At 39.6% G+C, this 22,807-nt stretch overlaps 1 protein-coding gene across 3 annotated transcripts in view; it reads left to right on the top strand.

Annotated features, from left to right (window-relative positions):
• Window positions 1-22,807, top strand: part of RAB27A (RAB27A, member RAS oncogene family) — a 31,219-nt gene that overhangs the window by 5,023 nt on the left and 3,389 nt on the right. For all 3 annotated transcript variants that reach the window (XM_042039273.1, XM_042039274.1, XM_042039272.1), the window contains 5 exons: window positions 5,687-5,804; window positions 18,275-18,448; window positions 20,011-20,096; window positions 20,727-20,830; window positions 21,534-21,657. In XM_042039273.1, coding sequence (XP_041895207.1) covers window positions 18,296-18,448; window positions 20,011-20,096; window positions 20,727-20,830; window positions 21,534-21,657 — 467 coding nt within the window. In that variant the 5' untranslated portion in view covers window positions 5,687-5,804; window positions 18,275-18,295. The remainder of the gene's footprint in view (window positions 1-5,686; window positions 5,805-18,274; window positions 18,449-20,010; window positions 20,097-20,726; window positions 20,831-21,533; window positions 21,658-22,807) is intronic.

Raw genomic sequence — 22,807 nt, forward strand, 5'->3', positions numbered from 1 at the left:
AATCTGGACTGCTAATTCAGCAAAACTCCACTGGTTTTATTCCATTCACTTTTTTAATAGTAGATTTGCTTTTAAAATAGATGGTGTCTTTTAAATTCAACTTGAAAGCAAATGTAATATTGAATGACGGTCACAGTATGTGCTGCGGCAGGTACGACCTGGGCAGCTGGTGGGTTTCCCTTGCAGAACTGGAAACTGTAACTGCTAGCTTTCAGGGGAGGCAGCATCCCACACATCCCCTTACCCAGCTTGCCATTTTTTCACAAAGTATAGAGAAAGTTCAGATCTATGTGGCTTCTTCCCCTCTGTAAAGGAATGTTAAAGCTGATCAGCAGATTCAAATGTTGGGGGAGAAGGCAGAAATAACAGAAATTCAGTGTCTCTGCCCTTCTCTAATGAGCTTTGTTTCCTTAGGAAACCAGGCTAAGAGGCATGTCCTCATTTCAGCTTTGTTTTTTGCATTGCAAATTTGGAGCTTTGTTCCAAGAAGTCATTATTGCATTTATAATCTCCAGTGTGGTGTGTTGAGCCCTAGGGAATTTTTCTTCAGCCTAGCATCTTGTGGGAGCATGAAGAATGGGAGCAGTAACGTTTTTAGTAACTGGGAGTCACACAGGGACTGGAATGGGGCCAATGGAACTGAAGGCCTACTTTGGTAATGTACTGCAGAATCACCACCTTTCCAAGCCCACTCATTCCTCCTGCACACCCTGAAGGAAGGCAGATCGACCAGTCAGGTTAGTTAACCCAGGGAGTCACTGAATAAATGGGAATATGAAGGAGCTGTAATGTTAATGGTGTTCATGCTTTAAGAAATGGTAGAAAAAAATAGGCATCACAGGTGTTTAATTTGGTTTCATGTGCTTCATTGCATGGAAGATCAAAGAACAATACACTGCAGAAGCATTACTCTGCTGTAGCTCAGAAGCAGCAGACTTCTCTGTCTGTCACATATTTCACATAACTAACCTTTCCATTTTTCCTCCTGAGGGCAGATTTAAAGTGTAAAAGGCACTGTTGTCAGCTTGTGAGGAGAATGAAGAACCACTTGCCCTATTAAGTAGATTCAGAAAAGATGTGAACAAGGTCTTCTTTTGCTGGAAAGAGAACCCAGCTCTGCTGAAATTGGTTTTCAAATAACATGTTGGATTAGGTAGTGCTAAGAATAAACACATATCAATCAATCTTTAGTGTGGATAAAAATATGACAGACACTTTCAAAGCTGTATTAATATAGGATTGTAAAACCTTGAAAATCCTTTCTTAAGTAGCTGTAGTGCACATGTTCCTTTAAATTGGGACAGAAGCTTCCTGCAAAGCTACTATGTTTTTTAATTTAAAAAGTTCACTTAGTCATCAACCCTTTAAAGTAGACAAAGATCACTGATCTAAAATGAGATTTGTAGCTCTTCAGGCTGAAGATAGAGACATCAGATTATTGGTGTGCTTTTACAGCTTCTCACCCAATGCAGGGCCACTGGTGTCTCATGCAGTACTGCTCTAGGTGCTCTCCTCATGCAGTCAGGCACACACTTCATAAGTCTTACCAAATGTGAACCAACATAGTCTCACAGAAGAGCTGTAGCATGTCAAATAATCCATCCGTCTTTAGATTAAATGTTCTTTTGAGTACAGATTATATAATTTGAGTAGTGCAAATGTTGCCAAAATACCATTTCCTACATGCAAAATGATGACATTTGCTCATTTCAGTCAGAACAAATACTCATGTTTATTCATACACATTTTATTGCCATTTTAAATAAACTTGTTTTCACCATTTCTTGGTGTTTTAACATCTTATACAAGGACATGTACAATAGTATTTTTTAATACAATTTTCTTTCTGATATTTCAGACCTGTAATAAGAGAGAACCTGGTTCAGGTATTAAAGGGTTCTTTCCTTCCCCTTCTAATTCAGATCTGGAGTAGGTATCTACGCTTGGCTTTGCCTTGGGGATAGACTGTGCCTACGTGGGCATTAACAGAAAGTGATGTAGAGGCAGAAATTCTGCGGTTGAACAGAATTGACAGATCAATTAAAGTCGCTTGTTTGGGATAATTTTACTAATCTTTTCTGAGGCCAAATATAACCATATATAACTCTTGTTTTGGGAAGCAATCTTTTGATGTTTTTTCTGATGACAAGAGTTTGGTCTGAAGTTTCTCAAAGTGCTGATCTTGAGTGCCCAGCTGCTGCAAAGGATTCCTGTCTTTAGGCAGTGTGATATTCTGTGAAAGCAAAGCTGATGCTTTTCATTTGTTGATTATTTTACTGTTAACTTTTTATTGTTGAAGAGACCCTGGTAATTCTTGAAAGGTAGTTATCTAGAGCCTCTCTTGGAGCAGATTATTTTAAAGAACCTCTTTTCCAGGTGAAATCTACAGACCTTAAATATACCGATATTTTATCTCTTGCAATGCTGAAAGAAAGCTCTGTCACCATTACTAAAATTGCCTAGATTGGCTTACAGTTGAAAGAACATAATGAAAGTTTTACTTTAATCTGAATATTACTAAATATTTAGCAGGTGTGCCTTTGGGTAGCAGAAAGGCCTGCCTGACCTACTTTTATTTTAATCACTGAGGGGATATTTCATGATTTGGTCCTGGCAAAGTTCAGCTGTTACAGTTCTGGAGCTCTGGTGTGAAAGCTGATTTTGTGAGTGTGGGTTGTCGTCTCTTCTTTTTTTTTTTTTTTCTTTTTCTTTTCTTCCCTGAAAGGATACTGGTGAGAGGAAAGCAAAAGAAAAAATCCTTTATATGGAATTTATCTCCTCCTTTCAGGTCTTTTGAGTTCTGTCCTGAGGTATTGATATGTTACTGCAGAGCAGGGGCAGATGACATTGATGTTAGGCACAGCTCTTGGCTTTGGAAACAGGGATGTGTTCTGTAGCATTATCTGAAATGGGCTGTTACTAGATCCACTTCTTCTCCTATTCCTCTCTCCAGTGGCAGATGTCTTTATTTCTGTGGGCAGGTAGCAATCAGCATTTTTCTTACAGAAGAAACATCTGCTACAGGACAGTTTGGACACCTGCAAATTTTCTCAGGGGCATGGAATGTATGAAGGCAAATATTCTGATGCTTGTAATGAAGAATGCTCCACACTGTTCACTGTGTTTAACTCCTCAAATTTCCTCTTAAATTCCTGGGCCTGCAAAGCATACAAAATTTTTACAAGTAGACCATAAATTCCATGCATTCAGATAACTTTGTTCATACAACCTGTTCATAGAACTTGTAAAAACATCAGGAATATTGAATAACTAAATAGATGGTTATTCCTTTGTAGAGCTGGAGCTTCAAAACTGCTTTTCACAGTTTCAGAACTTTACTGGTGTAATTTTGATCCCCTACATAAACTGAGAAGATGTCCAAGCTCTTATAACCCCCTCGGATTGGGGTAGCAGTGGGAGGAAGGCTCACCTTGGGCTGCCTGCAGTGGTTCCTGTTCCAGCTGCTGCTGCTTGGTTTGCTTTTGCTTCCTGCCACCACAGCAGGGCTGGCTCAGCTGCCTGTGCAGCATTTGCTGAGAGGCTGCAGACGTGTTTGTTTAAAAACAGAGACTATAAATAACCAAACATTGATGTCTTCCCAGTTTATAAATCTCCAGTTTGAAATCAACATAACTTCACCCTCAAGAAAACCTCTTTATTTCAGCTGTACCTTTCTGGCAAAGTCTTACTGTTTTGGATAAAACCCTTGTCTGGGAGGAGGGAAGGAAAAATTAGTTGGTGTTCCTCACACCAAGTTGGTAAGAGGCAAGTTGAGCAGCCTCATTTCATCCTGAAATAAAACGCTGAAGTCTGGGGATTATTTATGAATTGTTTTTCCATTAAAGATGGCAAACGTGACTGTGTGGAGGAGTTTGAACTCCATTTACATTGCTGGTTGAGACTTCCAGACAGACAGTTTGTGCTCAGTGTGTGTAGTCACCCCCCAGGGCTGTTTGCAACATGGCAGACAAGTTGCTGCTTTGTCTGTCAACACTTCTTATCCTGTTCCTCCTTCTGCACTCTGGAGCAGTTACCAGAAATTCTAGGGTGCTTGTGGTCTGAATATTTCTTCACAGTTAAGCAAATGTACCAGTATTGATCAGGGAAGCAAGCAGTTAAAGATTAAAAATGTGCATGTTGCTGAAAATTGAGTGCAATTCTGTTTTTTAATTGCATGTAGGAGCAAAAAAGAGTCCTTTATATTCCTCTAAAACTGGTGAAATTTATAGAAGATTGGATTGAACCAAGAAGAGGTAGAGTTTTAAAAATTACAACCTGTAACTAAACGTCAAAGAAATATATCTTAGTTAATTCTGGGGAAAAGCTAAGGCAGGGCATAAAAAGTGTTCCAGCTCTGTATAACAGAACTTAGATGTTCACCAGGGCAAGGAAAATAAAAATTGCCTCGATTCACGAGAGGAGGCGAGATAGTTGAACACTGAAACAAGTGAGTTAAGGAGCATGTGGAGCTGTCTTTGTTATTGGTAGATGAATCCATACGTTAAAAGTTTGTAGCAGCCTGTCTGCAGCACTTCTTAAATTATAAGATTGGAGACTAGTTTTAGACACCACCTTAATTTTCTTTCTTTGCTGCTCTTGAAGCAGCTTGAGGAAAGAAACTGAGGCAAGAAAGGATTGTGCAAGGACACTTGTCTGCAAAAGCTCACATCTGCTAAATCTTACATAGTGAGTGCAAAACTTGCTTTGTCCACACCTTTCAGTCCTCTCCTGTGAGCATCTGTAATGTCAGGGGTGTCTGAGAGGGGAAGAGGTCTCGTGGGACTGCAGGGGGCTGTGAAGATCCTGTCTCAGCCCTTGGATCCAGTGCAGGACCCTCCATCCAGCGAGTGCCTCGGTGCAGACACCGGTGTTGAAATCAGGGCAGACGTGTGAATTCTGCATCTTAGGGGCCTGTGTTAACAGGCCCTTGGAAACTGACTCATTGAAGAGTTGGTTTACATGTTCAATCAGTAGTTTTATTTCCTTGGAGTCGTTTAAAATGTCTGCATGTGTCTCTTAAGATTGTGCAGGGACAGGAGCTTGCAGGTTTAGCATCAGTGTTTCAGAAAGTTCCTGGCAATATCATCACTCCGATCTCTTCTTGGAGCTTGTTGCCATCAGAAGTGGTTCAGCAGAGAGGACTGGACACAGATGCCTACAAGGTCCTACAGTACAGCTGCCACTGTCCTCCCAAATCCTTCCAGCTCCCTCTCACACGGTTTCTCTCTGGTATCTGTGGCGATTTTGTTATCACTAACCTTTTCTGCTGTCCGTAAAGGTGGGAAATAAAACCACTCTGGGGAACTTTGGTGCTTGCTGTGTTTCAGTAGAGTAGGCTATTGTGTTTGCTGTATTTTATTTTTTTGTATACTTAGAAAAAGTTGCACTCACACATTGCAACTTCCTCTCCCTATGACAAGGAGGAGGGTCAGTAGTTTATGCAAAAGCTCAAGGTGTGTTACCTGGTTTAGGGAGATATAGTTAGCTACTTTGCTTACTTTTAAAAGGGGGAAAAGAGATCAGTTGATCTGTCAGCAAGACCACATGACAAGCAGCTGAATGTAATTAGGTGGGGAGGGTGGTTGTGTGGGGTTGGCAGCTTCCCATGTCCTGTGAATGTTAGAGCTATTGGTCTGAACTACACTGTTTTGGTTTTATTTTCTCTCTTTGCTGATGCTTCCTGTAGATGAGAAATGGCTCTTTGTGCCTGACTATGGTATTCAAGAGATCTGAGCTGGGTCAGGAAACTCGTCACTGAAGCACAATTGGAAAACTACAGATCCATTCACAGCTGTCAAACATAGGTATGTAAACCCTTTTTCTTTTCCATTTATTTTCATGAGATTTATTACATTGTTTTCCTTGAGCTGACTGTCGTGTGCCAGCTGTTCCTCTGTTAAGAGCTTTGAAACAATGTTGCTGGACTTTAACAAGCTGCCTGGAATACTCTGATTTTGAGAGAGAGTTCAGCACTGCTGCATCCTCACGTTCTAGAGGGAAAAGTAAAGCTGGGGTGTACACTTGGCTCATGTAACACATAGGCTTTGGGGTTAAATGACAAAATTGCAGCTCTTGTGGTATGTATTAAGTAATTGCTTTTCACAAATAAATCAGTCAGATTTAAAGACAAACCAGGGTAAGTTTATTAATAAAATAGAATGACTGCAGTGACCAGTGACTGGATCCAGTAGCCATAAGATGCCCGTTCTGGTCCCAAGTCATCAGCTTACATTTTCTTCTGTGTTAAGTCAAGCTTGTTCTGCAGTTGGAAGGAGGAGTTGGACCCCTGATAGTAAAGCGTGCTGTGCAAATAAGGTTCAGAATACTGAACAAAGTAACTCAGTATTTTTAAATGTTGCAGTGCTTGAACTTTCTTCCCCTCTATTTCTTCATGTGTTCCTGTTAGCATTTAAAGATAAACTACACTGAATAAAGTAGTCCTTTAGAATGGTGGGGTTTTTTAACTGCATTGTGCACCAACATGTTTGTTATTGTGTTCGCTAAAGGGATGATAAAAGGAATGAAAATGGTGTGCTGCACAGTCTGTTATTTTTAATTATCAAAAGAAATTGAATAGCAAGGAACCCTGTGAGCTCATCTAGTTCACATTCCTTGTTCAGTCATATAGTAATGACTTGAATCTTTAATTACGGTAAAAGCAATATGAAAATGGGCTGTTATTACTGTTTTTTGTATCTCCTTTGGAAGAAACTCAGAATATATGGCTGACACATCTGACTGAGTTGTGCCATGCCACCCCAAGCATGCTTTTGTTCGGGCATCCTTTCTAGCCACGTGTTTGCCAGCATTTTTTTAATCATGGACCAAAAGTCCAGTTTTTGTAGACTGTAAATAACCAAGGAGGAGTTGTTCGGAGAACAGAAAACAGTATTCTCCTCCACTTCTGTGGGAAGGTCACGAGGCTTTCCCAGGGTTTTATTTGATGTCTAGCCTAGAATGTCTTAAGATGATTTTTCTCCTCCAGGTCATCACCAGCTGACTTGTGTTTATGAGAGAGAAGTGAGAAATTCATAAATGTAGTTCAACAAGTCTCTTTTCTTGCTGTTCCCTTATAGACATCCCCAGTGTATTAAAAGTTTATATAAAAGAACTGGTGAAAAGGGTTTTGTAAACATTGATGCTTGGCTTACTGGTTTTGTTTTTCCTGTGGTGTGTGGACGGGTTGGTTGTTGTAGCTGCTTCACTGTAATTTACTGTTATATAATAATTTCATTTATTGCATTACATGGGCATTTTGAATGTTTGTTACAGAAACTATTTCTAGCACCTTTTAGTGTAGTGATTTCTAATAGCCTGAGTTATCTGATGATTAAATTTTGATAATATTGGGATTCTTTTGTACACTGCAAAACAATATGCTAGCATTTGGTGCTGCCACCCTTTTCCTCACCATACTCCCATTGAATTTCAGTATATTTGCGTGTTTCCAGCATGTCTTTCATTTACAACACCATCTTAAACCAAATATCCGTGGTAATTAAGCCTGGTAAAGACACACTGGGAGTCTAATTCAGCTGGGCTTCTTTAAGCATGTCACTAATGATGGCATTAAAGAGAAATTGTAATTTTTTTTCTTAAGAAAAAAAACTAGAAAAAAAGACCAACAAAAATTCTGAAACTGTAGAAAACTTAGAATGACCTCAGAGAATCTTAAAACCAGTTAATGGAAAAAGATCTGGAAGGTACCCTAGTAGAAGAGAAATAAGCTCTAGACAATGGGAAGGAGAAAAAGGAGCAACTTTTATTAGTTCTAAAATGTTTTACTTCGTAACTAGGAAACGGTGTAGTTCCTGCTTCTGAATTTTGTTTAAACACTGTGTTATAGGGATACAATTTCTTTTAAAAAAATCAGTTTTGATACATTGTGATGCAACTGTTGGTATAAACAGAAGAACTGGGATCTTGGTGAGGAAATTCTCTGGGAGTGAGTGGGTTAGTTAGCATAGCTCCTCTATAGGCACTGCAGCTGTACTGATTAGTGCTAACTGAGATTTTCTTTTTTCACATACTTTATTTGTTTTATTGCAATCTCATTACTGGATTCTTAGTTCCTTCTATAGTAAATCACATGCATCGATTTAAAATCAAACCAAATGCTGCAAGCCAAAGCCAGTCTTTTAGTAGATGATGAAACACCAGCACCTACTTTAATGAGTCTTTTCATATAGAAACTCTTGGGGGGCAATACCATTACATATGTCTGTTTCTTGTGACTTATGCTCAGAAGGGTATAGCTGAATAGATTTTCATATTGCTTACCCATTATATTCCATTCTTCATTTCAGAGGTTTGATGCCTTTCTCAATTATGGTGTAGAATTGTTCCATGAAATTGGTTTGCCAGTTTGTGTGAGATTTTTGAGTTCTTCATGAGCAGGCAATGTTTCTATTTGGTGTTAAGCCAAGACAGCACAGTCTGTATGCACTGTGGTGTGATAACTGCATATGTGTTTCCCTGACACAGTTTTTGACAGGAAACTTGCACTGCTTGGGTCAATTAGAGCATTCTGACTGGCAATTTATTTTCATAGAAAAGTTTTGTGTATTTTTTCTGGAACTTGGATTATAGAGGTGGTTGTTCCGTAAGCTCACTGCTGCTAAGCCGTTTATTAGCTATAAACAGAACCATTCTGAATTTTAATTGAAGACTTCTGAGGGCAGAGGTAGAGAATTGCCTGTTACTGTAGGTCAGCTCAAGTGAAATTGAGGATGCTTTGTGTGCATGAAATGTTATGAAAGAATTCTTTAGGAAGGCATCTGCAGTAGGAAAAGCTGGCAACAGCTGCCAGGTTTCAGGTGGGGTTTTACTCTACAGCCATCTTGGGGCACTGCCTCTGTCTGGGAATAACTAAAAAGAAAGGTATGGGCAAACTGTGGCATTACACTTGTGCTGCTTTTTGCTTTCCTTGCTCATATATTCCTACATAACACCGATTAGTGTAAGAAATTCTGGTTTGCTGCGCTGTTTATCTCAGAAGTCTTTGCTGTGTATCAGGATTTAACTATAATTCATGCTGTAATATGGGATTGTGATCTGAGCAGTGAGATAAATATTGTTGGCAACTCAGTCTGAAAAACAGCAGGCTTTTTAAATGGAAGCTTTGTGTTGAGCAGTTCAGCCTGCTTAATCAGTGCTTCTTTTGAATTATGTCTTCCCTGAGTCTCTAGAAAGCTATGCTAGGATACGAATTGAAGCCAACATTTTGCCAAAGCACTGTCTGAGTATTTTGGCAGACTGCAGGGCCTCAGTAGGAGGCTTGGGCAGTGTTAATTCGTGCTGCAGTTCCAGAGATGTTCAAATGGAGGATAGGGTGGAAGTAGGGGCATGGCTTTCAATTCTTGAAAGAAAACCCCACTCAAAAACCATCATTTAACTTTGCTTTGTTAGAAGAGTTTGAGTGATACTTTTGAGACACAAGCATGCTCCAAGGCAGCTGTGTCTTGCTGTCACACGAAGATTTCCATGAAGATTTCTGTTTTACTGTCGCACGTTAGTAACTTCGTGAAGAGAACAGGTTGTGGCCTATTGTATACAGCCTACTTCAGGCAGACGTGGTGTTTTATTATCTAATGGACTTGTTAAGTTATGGCCAGAGTATTCTCAGCAAGTCATTTCTAACCTTTGCATAGCATCTATAAAACACGTCACATATGCTCACTATCTCCAAACATGTTTATTAAACAAGTCCTGCTCAGTACTGGTTGAAAATCTCTCTCTCAGACAGTACTGGCTGAAAATCTCTTTCTCAGACTGTAGCTATTACAGACTCTGAAATGAAAGGCTCAGTTTCTTTTTGAGACCTCTTAGGAGCAGATTATTCACAGCTGACACCCACCTCTCAAACTCCTGAGTGTCCTGCTCAAGTGTCTTCCTGCCAGCCGGCACTGCTCTGACTGGCTTCCCATGGCAGCACAATGTCAGGTAGGTCCAGTGAGCTCTGCACCTGCAAGGATGCTTCTGTCAAGACTGTATGGTATTTAAAAGTTTGGGGGAAGTGAGTGCTAGCTGTGAGTCTCAGTTTTATCCATCTAGATCCATCCTTCCATCTCTGTCCATTTGTACACTTCCTTGCTTAGCATCTCTGACTGTCCCGGGATGCTGGATTTGAGGAATAGAAGAAATAACCTTTTCTAGTTGCTGGACAGGGTTCTAAATGACAGTTTCCCTTGCTTTCCCACAGATAACTACAAACTTATTTTGTCCTTTTTGCTAGATTCATTTAAGAAATCCCTCTGATTAAACATTTTCACAAGTAACTTTTTATGACTCCTAATGTCATGCCTGATATCCATAGATAGTAGAGTTTTTCAGCTCACTAGAAATGGATATGGCTTAGTTGTTCAGTCAGTAGCTTTGATAACCAGTGAATTTTCTGGGGAACAGGATGTTTTCACTGGTTGCTGGAACTATGATCTGACACATTAGTCCTGCTCCAAAAGGCCAGGATGCCTTGTGATTAGCTGCTTTCAAAAAAACTTCTGATGGAGTTAAAATTTTTTTGATATTTCAATGGCACCTAAATAATGAGAAAGCATTTAACTTCCTAAGAAATAACCAGAAGAACAGAATGTTAGAAATCCTCTATACTGTGACCCCTGTTAGTTTTGTTGTAGTTAGAACAGATCTCAATATTACAGAAAAGCCATAATGCTAAAGAATGGCAGTGGCTGCTGAAAAAAAGGGTAACTTTTGTTGTATCTTCCAATCAACAACCAGCTTAGCAAGGAAAAGTGTTTACCCCCTACAAAAAAAAAAAAAAAAAAAACGAACAAAAACAACAACCCATGTATTTTCCAATTCAAATAATGAAAAGGTGGATTAAATTCTGTACTGCAGTTCTTTCCTGCCTCACCCCTTTGTATGCTTGCCCACATCATGTTAGATAAAAGATGTAGTTTTATAGTCTGTATCACATTTATGTGGTCTTCACTTTTATCTAACAATGATTGGGAGGTATCTTCAGGTGTCTGGTAGCTGACCTTTTCCATTGACTTCTAATTGACCTAATCAGGATAATTTATTTTGCCAGATTATTCCTCTCTAATGCAGGATGTATCTGGTATCCTTCATAAGCGTGGCAGTGTGACCTCTTGGAGAATTATTTTCTGTGTTCCAGGTATCTGGCCTATGAAATAAGGTAGAAGATAGCTGAGAACTTTCCTCTTCTGAAAGAGAAATATATCTATATCCATATTGTTATATTTTTTCTAAAGAAGCTGCAGGTATTTTCCTCTGGCCATTTACAGTGTGTGCTTTAATGGGCTTAAACAAAGAACCTGGCCTGATTAATATGTATTGGAGCCTACTGAATCACCCCTATAGGTAGAGCATAACTTACACTTTCTTTAGCATGAATACGTGCACTTGTTTTCCTTGAGATGCCATTTCGTTCATATTTTACCTGCACATATGAAACTGCTTCCTTTTTCAGTTTTCAGATTTTTAACTTTTTTTTTTTTTTTAATTATTCCTCTTATTCTGCATTTTCATGTGTTTGCTTATCTGCTGGAGATTTTTATCTCCTGGAAAACCAAACCCTTCCTTAAAGAAATACTCAATTCTTATTATCCTATGTGATTCTTATTATCTTCTCCTTTACCCTTCAGTGGCTATTTCTGGGGTCAGAAATAGAAGTGTGCTCTTTTTTCTCGCCCTTCTGAATTTTGAAAGTGTTGCTGAATGAGGGGGTGGTCAAACTCCTGGATATTTCCCATCTGTGAATATAACCAACTTTGTGGGTGAAATCCCTGTGGCTCCTGTTTTTCTGAAACAGTTGGAAAATGTGTATATCTGTGTAGGACTGTCATTCATAATTCCTTGATCCTGGGAAGAGTAGGTACAGTACAGCGATGTGTTCCAGATGTTAAGGTTAGGCTGCGAGGAAGGAGGTGGGTCCCGAAGTGGTCAGAATTGTCATGTTAGGGAGGATGCTCTGCATTTCCTATGTATAAGTTAGTGAAAAAGCATGGCAGTTAACTTGGAAGCCACTGTGTCTTAATGTATTTATTAGAGGAAGAGGGGAATGGTTGAAGATGGAGTAAGTAGTATGGAACTGCTTAAAGGAATTAAAAATGCTTGCTTTATTTTCCCCAGTTTACTCTGGAGTTTATTCAGTTTATACCAATGTTTACTTCACTGCTCTAACTTGAAAGCAGCTTCTGATGAGAGTGCAAAGAGGTAACTTGAGAGGCAAAAGCTCTTGTTCCCAGGAGAGTGACAGGTCCTCTGAGAGAGTTCAACTGTTTTTATCACATAGCGTTGCAAATCTCTATTTATCTACAGTATTTCCTTACCATGGAGCATGAAAATGTTAGGAACTGATGAGGGAATAGAGATGGTGCTGTGCTTTTTGCACAGAAGTTGAAACTGCACAAAAATCCTCCCGTATGGGGACTATTGGACAACCATCTGCAACATTCCTGCTTTTATTCTTCATTTTTTTTCCAGTTCCATGCTGCCTTTCATTCATTTATGTAACTGAGCCAACCTTTGAAATTCAGCTGCCTATTTGTTGGTTTGGTGATGCTGAAATGCAAAAGCAGTTGCAAAACTAACTGTTGTTTCATTTCCTGGCTTCTCCATTCCTAGTTTCTCCTGGTTTTCTGGAAACAAAGTCCAGAATCTGCTGCTCCCTTGCCTGGCCTGTTGTGCAAGGTTCTCACCACATCTGCAGGCCTGTTGCTTCCCTTTTGTGCCCCCTTTCTGGGTGGGATTATAATTTCATGCCTGGCATCTCCCATTATAGCTCATTCTCACAGTGCTTTGTGTGCCCATCAGTTCGTGCTCTCAAAATGCTGCAGTTGTAGCGATACTGAAAAATGGTTGTAGAGCACCTTCAGCCAACGAAAGTGACATCAGTGGAGGCTAAAACCTCCCAGCCTGTGTTTTTGTACCTAATTTTGCAGATTCTTCTATATCTTGAGCACCCTTAAAATTAGTTAGATCTTTCCAAGAAAGAGGCACTCCTTAGACATTGATCCTGCAATTCCTTAAAGTTTCTCTGCAGCTGAAACTAAAAACATCATAATAGTAAAATGTCAGGTAAAGCAATTGAAAGTAACCAAGGGGTATTTTCTTCTTATTCATGCTACAGAAAAGCCCCAGAAGTCGCAGAAAGTGTCATTTTGGCCAAAACTAAAGCAAGCCGGGTCATATATTTCCCTAAGAAAAACAATAGTGCAGCTCAGAACATTTTGGCGAAGTGCTTATTCATTAGTTCTCTTCCCCCAATGCAGCAGTTACTTGAGTTTATGAAATATAAATGATATGTTTGTTACATTTGTACGGATCTGGCAGCTTTTAACAAAGCACTTCTAACAAAGTGCTGACTAAGCAGGAGCATTATTTAAGTCTCTGTCACTTGTTTGGACAGAGCTGACACGTGTCTGATTGACCAGTTCTTCAAGCCTTCAGGTGCTGCTGGAGCCTCAGAGCAGGGTGAGGCCATTCACTGTGCTCTGCCCACACTGAGCAGGAATGTGGTTATTGCCTTGCTGTAGTGTGGTGGCAATGCTGGTGTGACAGGATTACTGAGCTTATTTCTCTGTGGATCACTTTCTCAGTTTTTCTGCTGGAACAGATGGAGTGGCACATAAAACACTCTTGAAGCTTAAATTTGTGTAGTGCCTGGGTGAAAAAAAATTTTAGTATGAACTGATGTGCACTTGCAGAATGATCAAATCTGTGGAAATGCATTATTGCCCACTGAGAGACCTGCAGTATCTTCTTTTTCTGTATGTGGGGGATTTGGACTCATTTTCCCCCGATGCCCATGTCAACTCTAATCACAAGCGTGCAGCCTCAACAGAAAGGAAACAGTTTACATTAAAGACTGCTGTATTCTCCTCAAACCTGAGGTAAAGGATGTAAAGCTATGAATGGAACTGAACAGCTATGATCCATATACTCCATCATTAATGCATGTTTGAATGAAAACCCCTGTTAGGAACAATTGAATTGTTTTAAGGTGTGTGGGTGATTTTGCAGCAACTTTAGATCTGCTCCAACGTAGGTCTTGCACAAATCTCTTTTGAAATGCTGTTTTCCTCTAGGAATAAAAGGGACATGTGAGCTGTATAATTGCTTTCCAGCCATGCAGTGAGGCAGCACCCTTCTTAGACACAGATGTGGGCACACCTCTTTATCTCTGAGCACCCATCAACATGGTTGCAAACAGGTGACACGTAAGCCTCTTGGCTGTGTGCTGAGGAGGTGGTGCTGGAAAAGTACTCCTACTGGAAGTACTATCTCCAGTGTGCCCTAGCTATTTCTTTTGCAGAGTCTGGGGTAAGTGGTATACCTTACTTTAAACTGGTGTGCTTGAGGACTGTCTGATTAGGGGCATGTTCAGATTTCCTGAATTTTACACTGTGTGTATGTATACATGTTTTTATTTGCAGATCAATGCTTTTGGTTTTTTGGCTTGAGTTTTTATTTATTCGTCTCTGTTGCCTTCTTCCTTTATCCTTCTCTCCATCAGTAGCAGCACAGGATTTGCATGTTTTGTGTAGGGCCAGTTCAGGAAGCATATTCCCTATTCCCATACTACATGGGGGAAATCCTGCATGCCAAGCCAATTTCCTTAATTTATACAGGAGCAAATCTGCCATAGTCTGGAATGTTTTGTCACACAATAGTGCTGTGATATTTGTGTCCCAGAGGCAAAAATATGAACCTGTTAACATTGATGTCTGTAATGTGAAAGTACCTCAGACTAGGAAATGCAGGGAACAAGAGGAGCACTTGATTTGCAGAGAATCCCTTCTTGACAAGGCACGATCTGTGTGTGTGTGTGTGGAGACTTCAGAGCAGCAGCTGTACAAGCACAGCTCAGATGATGGCTGTGGGGGTCCTGTCAGCCGTGGAAGAGGCCACTGGAGCTTTTCCAGCACTTGCTCATGGCTCCTGTCCATCTGCGTACCAGGCAAAGTGCAAAGCCAGAGCTGAATGGGATTTCAGGAGGGATTTACAACAGGCAAAACTGTGGAGGGCTTGAAGTGGAGATCAAAACTGCGTCCATCAGTGAATTTTTTTTAAACCAAGGAGTTCTTACTCTTAGAAGCAAGATTTGGGAATAATTTACTTTTGGTGACCTGGTGAATTCTAATTGTATAATTAATTTTCTCTGAATCTTCCTTTTCTACCTCCTACTCTCCTAATATACAAGGTATAGAAATGTGGAAGGAAAGACTGGAAAGTATGAAGCTCTAAAACCTAATTAAAAAAAAAAAGCAAAATTGGAAGGAAAAAACGGGATGGGGTTTTAGTAACAGGGCCATGATTTTTAAAAATTAAGCGGCAGTTTTTGCTTGAATATACTTTGCAACAAATATATTTTTTTTTCTGTTATGTGAAGCTGGATGTGTCTGGACACTAGGACTGCAGATCTCAGAAGTGGAGGGTGGAGATCACTTTTTAAATATTTGTACAGGGAGGAGGACAAAGCTTGAAACTGCTATGAAAATAGCTCTTTACGTGTCTCCAAGGATAGGTTAACTCTGCAGGGTTTCACAAGAACCACTCCCTCGAGATATTTGAATAATAGATTGACATTATGGGGTGCAGTGAGAGGTGTGTGCATTTCAAAACCGAAGGAGAAAATTTCCTTCTCTAGTAAATCCTTTGGAAGGCATTTTTAGAAGCCCTTCCTGTGAAGGGTTCCTCGTTCTCTGTCAGTCCTTTGGAAATTGTATTTCTTACCAGCCACAGGGAGAATTGAGGTTTCAGTGGGCCAAATGATGTGGCGTTTTTGTCCCGACAGACACTCTACAAATCAGACATGACACTAGGAATACCTTTAGGTTTTACTTCCCCGAGGCCTAATCTTGACCTTTCTGTTTTGGCCAGAGCTTTCATGCAGCCCTGCCTAGTGGAAGGTGCAGCTGAACTGTTACAGTTCCCTACAGCTCCATGGAAGAGCTGCAATGCCCTTCCTTCCTCTGTGTGGTCTTGCACAGGATGCATGATAAATCAGCAGTGATCAGGTGTGCCATCATTTGTACTTGTTATTAAAAGTATGTTCTGTACAACTATAGCGATCCAACAGAAAACTGACGAGTCAAATACCTCTGTGCGGGTGGGACAGCATAGTAAAAGGTGTGAAGCAACCTTGTCTTTGTGTAATATACTGGCCCTAAGATTTACATCTAAGTCTTTTAAAGCAACAATTAATTTTGGGATATTGGGACTGAAAGAATATGTGCTTGAGTAGAGGATGAGCTTACACAGCTCTTTGCCCCTGGGGAGCATCTGAGGGCAAAGGAAACACCATGTATGAGATGGAAGTCTAAATCAAATGCAGTGTTTAGAAAAATCCAGCTCTGTTTTTTAAAATATTTTTCCCTTTCTTCTGGTACATTTCAATGGAAAGACTTTGTAGAGCTACAAGGTAGGTGATCTGGTTTTACTTTTTTTTCCTTCCCCAAAAGGGGAGAGGATTTAAAAAATGAAACACCCCCCCCTCCCCCCCCAAATTCTTTTTGCTGATACATGTGAATGTGTCTAACGGATCAGGGTTCTTAGTTTCTTCTGAAAATGTTCTTATGTCAATGTTTGGGCTTCCTGTTGAATATGCTGCTCCTTCAGAACTGCGTGGTGGATGCAGTCCTGCAGTTGTGGTGCAATTCTGTAATCAGCTCACTGATAACTCTTGCTGCAGGGTTCTCCCTTTCAGTCTTCTACTCTCCTGCAAAACTTTGGTTAGAACACAACAGTAGGAAGTAAATTAGCTGGCTGTGGTGTAGTAGTGAGTGTGAACTCTGTCACCTAAACCCCCTTTCCTGTGAGCTTTTACTGGCATTGATGGCATAATGTGAAATATGCCTTGGCTGGGAAAGGGAGATTTCAACACTTTTCAAAAAGGAAAAAAAAGTGTCAGCTGCTTTCCACTGACTCTTCAGCTGGAGAATATCTGGGGTAAATCTGACCAGTGTCTGCTTTTTAGTAAGCCACTTATGGCCACATCAACTAGTCACAGTTCTGACTTGTAACCAAGAGCAGGACAAAGGTGAAGCTTTAAAGATAGTTATGGTTTTAGCTGAATGGTGGCAATTGATGCCCACACACTGGAAATACAGTTTGTTCCAGACCTCAAGTTGTGAGTTGATATTCAAGAAATGAATTGGTGTTTTTGCCATTGATGCAAACTACGGAAGTGTTTGACTTGAAATTAATAACTTTATCTAGTTCAAGTTACAAGTAGTTCCAAAAATACTTACAGTTGAAACAGCAGATTTTACTCTTTTAAAATTTTATTTCATCATCTGATTTTTTTTTGTGATTTTGGCATCTGTTTCTGTCCTTCAGAAGAGGCAATTTTATGCCAGTTTTCTGTTGCTTTTAGAGTGGTTATTTTAGGCTTATCTTTTCATGTTCATGTCTTTGAACACAGCACAAGGCAGCTCTCTACTGTTTGTTTTGGGGGAGGAGAGGCTCAGTAGCTACTCAATGGGAAAGTGCTGGTGCATTAACATCAGCTTTTCTAGTACATGTGAAATTTGCCAGTGATTTTTGTTACGCATTTTAGCTGTTCCTGCACTTCGATCAGACTATAGAGAATATGATTATGTTTTAAAAAATAGAGGGAAATTTCTTAAATGTCTATAAGCCATGGAAAAAATGTGTGTGTGTGTTTAATGTCAATTCAGGATCAAGATTTAGTTTGGATGGTGAACAAGCATTAGAATAAAAACTTTAAAAACTGAAAATTGTTCCTCAAAACAAAAAACCCAACACCAAGAAAAAGCTTTTTCAAGACTGAAAAATAGCTATTAATAGAAAATTATTGTAATTTTTGTTAAATATAGTGGACAGTCTGGAAAAAAAATCAGGTTTTTTCATATGTTACTAATGCCATAATGAATGTGTGGCCAGTATTGCATTGCTAGTACAATTATGTAGCTTTTGCAAGCTTCCATACGGATTAAAAACAGTTCTGCAGTTCATGTTCCAGATATCTTGAATACTTTGACCTTGATTTTCAGTCTTGCCTGACAAAGTTAAAATTGTGTTGCCTTCCCTTTCCAGTAAGAGGAATGTAATAAAACTAAAGATGCCCTTTTCCAGTCACAGCTGAATTTGCTATTGGTAATTTGTGTAATTGAGAGTTTAACGCGAAGTCAGTGTAAAGGAGCACAGAACTGGCCCCACCACTCACTGCTATGTAGTTCAGGTAGTGATTTGTATTTTAAACATTTGTCAGAAGTAGTCCTGGCAGACCTCTTGACTGACTATTCCTCTTTGCTTTGCTTTTCAGGGTGCCTCCTGAATTCTCACTATGTCTGATGGGGACTACGATTACCTCATAAAATTCCTAGCACTCGGTGATTCTGGAGTAGGAAAGACCAGCCTTCTTTACCAGTATACAGATGGCAAATTTAATTCCAAATTCATCACAACGGTGGGCATTGACTTTCGGGAAAAGAGAGTGGTGAGTTCGTATAAAGAGTGTGCTACTTGAAAATGGTGTCTGTATATGTGTAGGCCAGCAGTCAGTGTTACTGTGGGCTTAATTTTGTAATGGGAAAGGCCTCGTTTGACATGGCTATTTTTGTCATTGCTGCCTACAGACACATTTCCCCAAAAGTTAAAGAGCTGATTCTAAGAAACCACTTCTTTCTGCTCAGCAGGTGTTGATGAGTGTGTCTACTCCATGAGTTGTGCATACAGTACCTGGAGTGGCACTTCTATTGTTGAACTCCTTTCACAAGGAAGGACTGAACTGTAGTAAAATGTTTTTGCTGGGTATGAACTGAAATGGCAACTAAACAAAGATGCAGTTTTTTAAAACATGTGGATGAAATGGTACATGCAGCTGGTCTGGCTTCCTAAGCAGTCACCACTAGCAGAGAAGAATTATGAAATATAAGGTTGCTTTTTTTCAACCCCTGAATTGTTATTAAATTAAGCAAATGTACTTCTGATATGAAGCTGAGCATTAGAGTATGATAACCAATTGGGTGCTGGTCCTTACTGCTCTGAGAAATGGAGTTGGTACAAGCTTTTTATTGCTGTGTGCAAGTATTAAATGTCGTTCGTTGTAGCCTGGAGATTTCTTGTGTCCAGAAATCTGGGTGGTGTAATGGGCATTGTGCAGACTGGTTTTTGGTGCATGATATGCACCACAATAGTTCAAGGACTAGATATCTTAGTTAAATGCCAAACTGGTCTCTTGAATAAGTCATTGTTCCTTTTGTGGGATTGTAAACATGGTGGTTTACTTGATCAACATAGTTGATAACTCAGAATAAAGTTTAGGTTTCAGAGCCTGAATCTTATAATACATAAACTTGCTGAATTTGTGGATCTCTAAAGATATGTTTGTAACTCTTGTAATCTTAGGTACAATGACACTTGAAGGTAAAGAAGATGACCTAACACGAAGAAATTAATCTATTTTTATCTGATCCTTCCAAGACTAATAGATGCCCTTATTTATATTTTCATGCTGAGCAAGCCCTTCAGCTTTTATTTTTATCATCCAATTTCTGCTCTATAAGCTGTTATCTGATAAGATCTACCCTCAGCAATTTTTCAGCAGTATTTTGGCAGCTCCGCAGTAGCGGAGTCATTATCTCTGAGTATATTCTGTTTGCAAATGAGGTTCTGCTAGTACTACAAATACATTGCCAGATTGCATTGTTGCTTTCTCATATTTAATTTTGAATATGATGTAAGGTAGTAAGAAACCCAGAAAATCAAAATACTAAAATTAATCTTGTCTCATGGCTCTAATATCTGTCTGGAGTCCATAGTCTATTGGGTACTGGTTTTGCAGTTTCACTCTTACCCTTATTTTTAAATATTTAATTGGATGCAATATTAAAATGCATCTCATACTACTTTTGTCTTACAAAGCAGAGGATTGAGTTGTAACTGGGATCTGTGTATCAGCAGTGCTACTTTTGCTGCATTTAATGACTTTAAATGTCAGTTATTCTGTGTTCTGTAGCAGCTGGACTGGTAACAGTCTTGCAAATTTACCTTTTACAGGTGTATAGACCCAATGGGCCGGATGGTGTTGGTGGCAGAGGACAGAGGATCCATCTTCAGCTCTGGGACACTGCAGGGCAGGAAAGGTATGACTCAAGATGGCAACGTGAACTTACTTAAACAGTGATGGAAAGTTTCATATGAATACCCATTAAACTCTAATTTACAACTGTAGAACACAAAAACTGTAATTCTTGCTTTTTAGTCTTTTTTTTTTCATAGCCAACACATATAGATACTTTTAAAGCTTTTCTTTTTAAGGTTCTCCTTAAGTTTCTGTAGATATGTTGAGGCCTTGGGACAGTCAGACATAAAAGCATCTCAAAGGATTCTTTTCTATTGGCCTCTCAAAAGACTAGCATTCTTGTGGTTCTTAGTTTTAAATTCAAGGACTGATGTGTATAGGGGATACATTTTTGTTCTAAGTTAGAATTTCATTATTGTTCTAATTTCTGAATCTTGATCAAGGCGTGCTTTATAGTAGAAGACTGTTTAAAGCTCTCACACTCAAGTCTCCTTGACTCCTTAGGCCTTGATTAGGCCACAGTAATGTTAGCAATTTTTCTTACACAGTCCCCGCCCCAGCAAAACAACTATGAATATTTCCTTCTGGTTAATTCAGTCTTAAGTTACCTCAGTTCTTCTGTGACTGTATGCAATTATGTTTTCAAAGTAACTTGTCAGATGAGCAAATTAATTTCAGTTTGCTGGTCTAGGTTTCGTAGCTTGACAACTGCTTTCTTCAGAGATGCCATGGGGTTTCTTCTACTCTTTGATCTGACAAATGAGCAAAGCTTTCTGAATGTCAGGAACTGGATAAGTATGGCTTTTTTTTTTTCCTTCCTTTCTTTACGTGGGTGGAATGGGGAGTGGGGGTTATGTTTCTAAATATGGAGTCTCACTGAGAAATAGAACTTAAAATACTGGGTTTTATGGCTTTCTCAGTAAAAAAATGTAAGTTTTGTATTCATAATTGTAATAGCTGCTAGTGATGGCTTCTAGGGCTCACCTGAAATTCAGCTTTGCCTACTGAACTTGAATCTTAACCTATGTAAAAGCAAGCTGAGACAATATCCTATCCCTGGCTCTGGTGCTGTTCAGTAATTTAAGTGTGTGGGGAGCCTATGCAAAAGTATTTTGACTCACCTGAAGCTTTGTCAGCAAAACTTAATGGAAGGCAAATGTTACTTGGCTGGTATATCTCAGCAAAGGTGCTCCCAAACTGCATCATCCATCTGGAGAGGGGAGCAGATCCTTTCCTGGCAGCTCACTGTAGATGCTTAGTGAGTGTAACTCCTTAAGCTGCAAATACATGAGTTTCTGTGCTAACTGTGTTAGGCTTCTGTTTCTCTGGGTTTTTCACTGGGTGTGTGACAGTGGAAACCCACCTGTTCTCTGGCCTCTCAGTGCAACTGCAGAAGTCCTGTGAGCTAAGAGGGAACATGCTTGGTTTGTGGTAGTGTTCCTAGGGAGCTGTATGTGTGGCAGTAAGTTGTGACCCCTATTTATGTTGGTGCTGCCAGGTCAGCTACAAATGCATGCATATTGTGAAAACCCAGACATTGTGTTATGTGGAAACAAGAGTGACCTGGAAGACCAAAGGATGGTGAAGGAAGAGGAGGCTAAGGAACTTGCAGAAAAATATGGGTAAGTAACTTTCTTCCAATTATTGCTGTTTAGAGCAGAATGAGAGATCTTCTGTAATGCTTTTTTTCTGTATACTGAAAGGTTATTGTGAGAATAAGCATTTTAGAATGCTTAACTGGCTGGTATGATATCTTTTTTTCTGTCTGAGATTAATATTTTCTGCGCTGCTTAAAAGTAAATACTTAGTATTGCAATAATCCTGGCACTGGAGATTGGCTAGTCTTCTTTTCTTGGCAGTAAACAGAGTAAATTTTCACAAACATTCTGGAAAAGAGAGAGAATTTAGCTAGAGAGGCAGGTGAATAATGGGGTCACTTCTTTGCTCTTACCTGTGCTGAGGCATCTGCACTCTCACAGGCTCCCAGCGAGTCTGAAAACTGAGCCAGACCAGTAGGAAGACAGGGCAGCCTTGCCCTTCCCCTTCCTGGTTAAGCACAGGTCATGTGTCTCTGAAAGAAGTATGTGAAATCTTTGTTCCAGTCAGATATTAATTTGTACTTTTATACTCCCTTAACTCTTTCATGGTGCTCATCTTTGAATTACATTTGCATTTCACTGAGAATCGGAAAGGCACTTCTGAAGGAAATCATCTGGTGCATTTGTGGTGTTTTAATTCATGTAGTGGAACAATTTTCTAGCTCATGAACTGGATTCCTTCTCAACTGAAAACTTAAAAAGTTAAATGATGTGCTCCAACCAGTAATCCACCTTCAGTCTGGAGGGATAGAGTAGAGCTGCTCCAAAGTAAATCCCACAAGACAGGCATAGTGTGAACACTGGCTCCTCAGTGAAACTGCCTTGTTCTGCAGGTCTTCCGCTGTGTCATGACGTTTGCTAGGCACAAATTAGCTTGCCTTGACCTTTAAAAATCATTGGAGGCAAATCAGAAAAAATCTGTCTATGAGATAGAAATGGTGCAGTAATACCTTCTCACTTTTTCCATCTCTTGTGAAAATGCTTGTTTGAAGTCCATGTCACACAGACAACAGCAAGTGCATTTGGTACTTTAACCAGCTGCTTGTGAAGGAGCAATAAGTTTTAAACAGCAGCAGGTGGCATGTGACCATATCTTAAATCTCTTTGCATGTGACTTCTGAAAATAATTTATGAAGTATTTATCTTTGTGTCTGAAAATGCAACTTAATTTAGG

Source organism: Corvus kubaryi, unplaced genomic scaffold, assembly GCF_017639235.1.
Source record: "Corvus kubaryi isolate FWS band 111438036 unplaced genomic scaffold, C.kubaryi_AGA036_p1.0 37394, whole genome shotgun sequence".
NCBI lineage: Eukaryota > Metazoa > Chordata > Aves > Passeriformes > Corvidae > Corvus > Corvus kubaryi.